This window comes from Rutilus rutilus, assembly GCF_951802725.1.
Source record: "Rutilus rutilus genome assembly, chromosome: 21".
Taxonomy (NCBI): Eukaryota; Metazoa; Chordata; class Actinopteri; order Cypriniformes; family Leuciscidae; genus Rutilus; species Rutilus rutilus.
The window spans coordinates 21621182-21629316 of record NC_140226.1 but is presented as its reverse complement, the minus strand read 5'-3'; the positions used below and the strand labels follow the sequence as shown (position 1 = coordinate 21629316).

The following is an 8135-nucleotide window of genomic DNA, read 5'->3' as shown; positions in this document are numbered from 1 at the left end:
TGCGTAGACTGTATATGAAAGAAAGCTCTCAGATCCGGACCACATGTGATCCCCTTGCAAGGTGCCCCTTCCTAAATTATAAAGGTAGCCTTCATATCTTCATATAGCCTACAGACCACTTTATACTTTATACAATGTCTGACGAAAATAGTCAACATGATTTTACAAAGACAGCATGTTGTTTTTAAAATTAAACAATTGCCTTATATATATATATATATATATATATATATATATATATATATATATATATATATATTCAATTAGGCTATTTACATTGTATTAAGCACATAGCGTAACATTTTTCTACAAAGTAGCCTACAAGTTTCCTGAATATTAGAAAAAGATTTTCAATTCTAATTTTCAAATGTATTTTTATTTATTTAAAAGTGTTTTTCACAGCTCCAGTCCAAAGCAACTTTACAGCCTACAGACTGTCAACATATATTGTGGAAATATATCTCCATCATTCACACCGTCCATTAAAACGACTCAAAATATCATTATTATTATTATGTTTTTTTTTTTTTTTTTTTTTTTTTGCGTAGAATGCGTGCTTCGTCACATCCCACAAATTCGACGTCACACGGAACCTGCGTACAACGTCAAGTCGATTGACAGGTCTACCCGGAAGAAACGGCGTTTCGAAAATGGCGATCCACGTAAACTGCAGCCCAAACAGAGGAAAGTAGAACTGTCTTTCATCCGAGTCCCGACTGGACTGAGCCGCGAGACGGGCTCGGTGATGCGTGTGTAGGGGAAGGAAGTCATCTGAAGTAACGTTAAGGATGAACGGTGTGAGGATGGCACGAGACGACAGTGTGACGGAAGACTCTTACACCGTGAGTCTATGCTTCAATGTAAATAACAATCAAACTAGAAATGCAAAACGAAAATAAGCGTTTACAAAAGCTGATCTTGAAATAGCGATTATGTTATACTAAACTGACTGTTAGCCTAATACTGATATATAGCTTAATGCCACACTAATGCATATATAGTCATGGTCTAAAGACACCTGCCGGTTTATAGTAACGTTAAGTCTTATAATTAGATAAAACAACCTCAGATGAACAACAACAACACATGACATATTACACCGTGCCATTATTTATTTAACAAAAATGAAGCCAAAATGGAGAAGCCATGTGTGACAAACTGTACACACTTTGATTTAGCCTAATGGCTTGTAGAACCAACTTTAGCAGTCTCTCAGTTCTTTAGTTCATTGAGGTTTGTGGGCATTTGTTTATGCACAGATCTCCTAAGGTCTCGCCGCTACAATTAATTCTGGTTGAGGTCTGGACTTTGACTGGGCCAGTGCAACGCCTTGATTCTTTTCTTTTTCAGACATTCTGTTGTAGAAATGCTGTTGTGCTTGGGATCATTGTCCTAATGCATGACCCAATATCGGCCAAGCTTTAGCTGTCGGACAGATGGCCTCACATTTGACTCTAGAATACGTTGGAGGACTTCATTCATGGTTGATTCAATCACTGCAAGGTGTCCAGGCCCTGTGGCTGCAAAACAAATCAAAATCAAACCAAAGCCCAAATCATCACCCCCTCCACTACCATGTTTGGTTTTTGCCAAACTTGGCGCTGTGCATTATGTCCAAACATCTCCACTTTGGTCTTGTCTGTCCAAAGTTTCCAGAAGTCTTGAGGTTTGTTCAGATGCAACTATGCAAACCTAAGTCGTGCTGCCATGTTCTTTTTAGAGAGGAGAGGCTTTCTGCTGGCAACGCTTCCAAACATGCCATACTTGTCTGGTCTTTCCTAATTGTACTGCCATGAACTTTAACAGCTCTGAAGCAGTGTTATATAAGTATCATTGAAAGTGAAAAAGGGAGATGTGAAGGCCAAGTATGGTAACCCATACTTGGAATTTGTCCTTTGCATTTAACCCATCCAAGTTAGTGCGCACACATTAGGAGTTGCATTTTTGCTGTGGCACCCAGGGAGTGATTGGGGGTTTGGTGTCTTGCACCTCAGTTCACTCACTCCCCCACCTACATTTCCTTCCGGTACTGAGACTCGAACCTACGACCTATGGGTTACAAGTCAGACTCTCTAACCATTAGGTCACGACAGCCCCATTGAGATACTATTATAGTTTTCACATATACTGATATAGTATCAGTTATTATAGTTTTTTATTTTTGTTTTCATTTTATTTTCATTTACATGTTAACTGAGGCCTGTAGAGTCTGAAATGCATTTCTAAAACCGTAGGTTTGATTGTGGGGATAAGTGAAGAGAAAAAACAGCTCATCTGCATGGACTTCAATTTGTTTGTCAATGGACTTGCAACCCTTCCTAGATTGATGGGCAGCAACAATTGCTTCTCTAAGATCATTGCTGATGTCTTTCCTCCTTGGCATTGTGTTATCATACACCTGAATGCTCCAGACCAGCAAACTGCCAAAACTTCTGCTTTTATAGAGTAGGTCACGCTTGCTGATGATCAGTTAATCAAAGACACTTGATAGTAGCGCCTGACTGCTACTTACCTTCTTAATTCCTATGCAAGGAGTAAGGGTGTATGTAGTTTTTCACTCATGTCCTAGTTTTTGTTAAATAAACCATGACACAGTGTAATATGTCATGTGTTGTTGTTGTTGTTGTTATGTCCTGATATGTAAAACCATAGAATTCAAAAGGGTGTACTTTCTTTTTTCACATGTCTCTCTCTCTCTCTCTCTATGTCTTACATGTCTTATCTTTGTGATTTATACACAGGAAAACCTCATTGGTACATTGTTAGCTATCTTTGGAAACCTGTTGGTCAGCATCTCAGTCAGCATTCAGGTAAGTGTGTATTTGCAGCCTACATTTATAATTGCATTGTAATTCAGGGTCAGGGTGTGTTCAGGTTACGCCCTGTGCAAGTCATCTGCTTTTATTTGCTTTTTCCCAACATCTTGTTTTATAACCCTGCTGCTGTTTGGTATAGTATCTAGGAGAGTACGTTTTAAAAGGTGTATTAGACAAACATGCATAATGACTGATGTTTTCTCTCGCAGAAACAAGGTCATGTGACGTTGGCAGGAAATAAAGACCCGAGGCAATACTACTACACTAAGACATGGTGGTCTGGCCTGATGCTGATGGTTCTGGGGGAGGGCGCACTGTTTGTGTCTTATGCTTTTGCTCCGCTCTCTCTCATAGCTCCACTTAATGCCGTGTCTGTCATAAGTAGGTATTATTACTGTTATGTTGCATTCACTTCCATATTTGATACTGTTTTCTTATATTTGATGTAACTGAAATGTTTATATTACAGTGTTTCTTGACTGATGTTGTTTGCCATAAACATTTAATTTTACGTGTAATATACAGTAGCTCTAAAGCAGTGTATTGAGCAAGTCATTAATGGCGCTTTTCCACTACACAGTACCAGCTCGCCTCGACTCGACTCAACTCGCCTTTGTTTGGTTTTCCGCTGTGTAAAAGTTGTACCTGTACCTGCTTCCAGGTACTTTTTTTCGTATCACCTCCGGCGAGGTTCTGAGCGAGCTGAGGCGATACTAAAATGTGACGTGAAAACACAGCAGACTGCTGATTGGTCAGAGAGAATCGTCACTATTCACTGCGTCATCACTGCACGCCCCAGACGGAGTATCCTGAATAAAAAACAGCAAAAACAAAAACAGCATATACTCGATTTCCTCCATTGTCCTGTGTGTGTGGGTAGCGGGTGTGTGTCGCGTAGAAGATTAAGTAACGGCAGTTTCCTGCGGCGTCGCTATGACGACCAGGTACTATTGTGGAGGTACTCTTTGCAATGGAAAACGGAGCGAAAAGCGAGCCGAGGCGAGTCGAGTTGAGCTGGTACTGGTAATGGAAAAGCGCCATTAGTAAGTCTCATTGAGATACTATTATAGTTTTTAATAATATTTTGAATTAGTTTTTATTTTAATATTTTCATTTTAGTTTAGCAATTTTGTTGTTTGTCTTTTTTTATGTCTATATATATATATAGTTTTTATTTCAGTTTTAGTTATTTTAGTAGGCTACATCAAGCTATATGAAAATGTGAAATGTTTACTTTGCAACTAGCTGAAAGTTTTCATTTTATTTGATTTCAGTTAACGTTTATTTGATTTCAAGTAACAAACATGTTTCTTTATGGTTTTAGCTTTAGTTAACCATGCTCTGAAGATGACCAGTGTTTTCTGTTTTGTTCTTCACAGCAAGCTCCATCTTAGGTTTCCTGTTTTTGCGGGAAAAGTGGAAGGCACAGGAATTCTTGAGTGAGTTCTGCTCATCTTTCTTAGTAAATATATATATATATATTAAAAACCAATAATCATAAATAGTGTTGATTGCTTTGTTGCATTTGTTGAGCAAGCTGTGTTTTCAAAAGATTGAGAAATTTGAGGCTATGCGTTAATAAGCAACAAGTAACTACTTATTTGTATTATTAATGCAAACAATTAAATGCAGTCCCTATACATTTCAGAAATGATTTCACACATTTTCTTTCGTTTGTAGAGCGCTACATCTTGACTTTCCTGGGCTGTGCCTTGACGGCGGGCGGCACTTACCTCTTTGTGACGTTTGGGCCGAACTCTCACGAAAAGTTGAATGCCGAGAACATAGTAAAACATGTTATTGGCTGGCCCTTCCTCTTATACTTGGTAATACACACCCTCATCTTTTAGAAAGTCATTGTGTGCTTATTTAATTAGTATAATATGCAAGTGTTTTTTTGCCTGAGAATGATGTCATGCCTGAAATCATTACAGTCCAAATTATGATTTTTTTAAATTGCAAATATTAAACCAATTTTTGTTGATGAGTGAAAACACCAGCTTGTCTTTTTCAAGCGTTGATGATTAGCATTGAATGCGGTTTGTGTTTTTCCAGCTTCTGGGGATCATCACATTCTGTCTGGTGCTGTATTTCTACAAACAGCGGAATGCAAACTACCTTGTTCTGATTTTGCTACTGGTGGCACTACTTGGTAGGACAATTACACAACATATGTTGTCTGTAGAGCCCATTGTGTATAAAGAAGTCATAAATATACCAATGACCAAAATAATGGAGCTTTGCCCCTTAGGTTCAGTGACTGTAATCACAGTGAAGGCGGTTTCAGGGATGATTGTGCTTAGCATCTTGGGTCCTCTACAGCTGTCATATCCCATATTCTACGTCATGTTCGTCTGCATGGTGGCTACTGTCGTCTTTCAAGCATCGTAAGTTCTGGTGTTTGTTGTGTTGATGTTCTGATGTTCTCTTGTTCTTTTATATGACTTGACTTTCTTTATTAGATTTTTAGCACAGGCATCTCATCTGTATGATTCCTGTCTAATCGCCTGTGTGAATTACATTTTCTCCACAACATTTGCAATTGTGGCAGGTAGGACTTGCACATTTCTTTCTCTATCTTCATTTCAGCACCGTGTTAGTGGTCTCATTCTCATTCCCATCCCATTTGTTTTGAAACAGGAGCCATATTTTATCAGGAGTTTAACCATGAAGACGTTCTGCACATATGCATGTTTCTGTTGGGGTAGGTTTTATGATGCATTTTTAAGTACATACACTACTGTTCAAATGTTTTTTTTTGAGTTGTTGAAAGAAAGGCTAAAAAATACAGTAAAACAGTAATATTGTGAAACGACTTTTTTATTTCAATATGCATTAAAATGTCATTTCTCTTTATTATCAATGTTAAAAACAGTTGTGCTGCTCAATATTTTTGTGGAGACTGAAAATATATTTTTAAAGGATTCTCATGATGAATAGAAAGTTTTTTTTTTTTTTACAATTATAAATGTCTATTGTCACTTTTGATCCGTTTAATGCGTCCTTGCTGAATAAAAGTATTAATTTCCTCAAAAACATTTTTTTACTGATCCCAGTCTTGTGAACTGTAGTGTATGCCATTCACAAAATTGCTGAATTTAAAAATCACAGAAAAAGTTTACTAATTAGTTTTATTTCCTTTAAGATTAATTGAACGTGTTAATGCATTAATTATGAAAAATGTAATATTTATATGAAATATTTATATCCATTGACGGCCCTAAATTTTGCATTCAGTATCTCATTCATCAAGGTGGAAAATACTCACTATAGTACTATGTGATACACTGTAACACATCTGTGTCAGGAAGAAAACTGAAATTCCACACACGTTTGTTTTCTCAGCAGTAGCAGTGACTAACAAACTCTCTGGGATTTGTTCAAACGTGTCTTTGTTCTTTGTAATTTTCCGCAGATGTGCTATATGCTTTCTTGGAGTGTTCCTGATTACTAAAAGCAAGAAGAAAGTCAAATCCTTTGAGCCATATGTTACTATGGACATGGTGAAAGGTATGTATTATTTTTTTTTTAGTAAGATTTGGAAAGGAAGCTGGTGGGAAGAAAGTCATGTGCTTTGCTTGGAATCTGGCTCAAGATAAAAAGGCCAGCTGATGTCATGTCTTATTTAGAGTTGGCTGATTTATTGTTATCGTCAAGCCAAACAACCAATCATGTGTCATCACAGGTATTCCAACCATTCACAACAAAGGCTGGGCTGTGCAGCCTGATTATAACGGCTCGTTTTCCTACGGAGCACTGGAGAACAACGACAGCGTGGCCCCTGTGACGCTCCCAGTGGACCAAGATCTGTCCGTCTCTCCCGGGCCTGTTAGCCCGTACCAACCATCAGAGCTGAAGAAAGACTGAGCGCAAATGTGCCTGAAATGAAATTAAGACTGATTTAAGATGAGAAATGCTACTCTGTGTTTAAGCATTACTGGGTTGATTATTGACAGCACTTATAGAACACAGTTCTGGAATATTGGACCATTCTAGAACTTCTGTATTTCTCTAGTTTCATCCTGAGCCAGGAAAGCAAGCTATAACACATGCTAGGATGCAAAAAAGGACTTTCATTGGTGGCGTTGATTTTTATCCTAAGAAAGACTGGCATGTTATCTTATACTCATATCTGTAATCATGCTTTAAATGTGCTGACTGACATGCACTCCCGGTCTTTTATCAATGTGACAAAGCTCATGTCACTAACCTAAAAGCCTAAATATACCTCAGAAGATGTTTTGGATTCTGCTACTGCTTGCTTTGTACCAGAGATCCTGTTGCTGGTCCAGCTTTATTAGCCAAAGACTAATGTGGATTTCACAATTCCCAGCTAGTTCTATACAAATACATGTTTGATACTGGCTTAATTTACTGAATGTACAAGCTCATACGAGTCTTGTTTTCCATTTTCAGGCCTAAATGTGTGCTGTGCCTATTATTTATTCCCTGTGCCTGTCTTATGCATACCAAATAGACTTTCTGTACAAATCTGCATGTTTATGGGTAATAGATTGAATATCAGAACACTGCTGGTAGTTGAAATTTACAGATACCTTACATAAACTAAGAAACACTTGTGGATATTTTGTCATTGCTTAGACTAATGTGGTCAAATATTCTATCGTTGTTTTTGGTGCGTGGCTTTTATTCTCTCTTTTTTTTTCTTTTTTAAGTTTAATGCAAGTAATCATTAATGCTGTATTTATTAAACCATTGCCTTGGACTTTTTTATTGAACGATAATGGAAAACCTGACTGTCTAAGCAACATCAATACACTGAGTTTTGTTTAAGTGCAATTACTACTGTGTTGAGATCATGTAAATTTAATTGAGTTCATTTTATTTTATTTTATTTGAATTTAACATAATGTTGTTTATACTATTACAACCATTCCACAATGACAATCATAATGTTTTTAACCCAAATAAATAATGAATAAAGACCAAGCTTCAGTCAGCATTCTGTGTAGTTAGCACTGTGGTAAAAAAAATCCTGTTGAACCAATAAAACACATCTTTTTGTGACTGCTTGCTCTTTGATCTGTATTTACCTCTGGAGTATAGTTTATAGCTGTTTTACATAACCAATGTATTAAAACCTTGAATCTCAGTCATGTTGTTGTGGACTGTTGTATAATGGGCAATTTAACTGGAAGGTTAGGGTTAGTCTCTCAAGGACTGACTTGAATTTGTAAAACTGCCTTTGTGTAATGAGTATTGATATTTCATTGTTGGCCATGTATCCAGGATCATATCTATTTTAAGGAACCATATGTTTATTATATGACACTTTAATAGGCTACTACATTATGGATG

General features: G+C 37.2%; 1 protein-coding gene across 1 annotated transcript; it reads left to right on the top strand.

Annotated features, from left to right (window-relative positions):
• The first annotated feature begins 569 nt into the window (after positions 1-569).
• nipal3 (NIPA like domain containing 3) lies at positions 570-7844 on the top strand. Its single transcript, XM_084392476.1, has 11 exons — positions 570-842; positions 2742-2810; positions 3026-3197; positions 4196-4255; positions 4497-4642; positions 4872-4968; positions 5068-5203; positions 5279-5367; positions 5457-5520; positions 6232-6326; positions 6502-7844. The coding sequence occupies exons 1-11, from the start codon at positions 789-791 to the stop codon at positions 6681-6683; spliced, it is 1164 nt and encodes a 387-aa protein (XP_084248602.1). The 5' UTR covers positions 570-788; the 3' UTR covers positions 6684-7844.
• Positions 7845-8135: the final 291 nt, after the last annotated feature.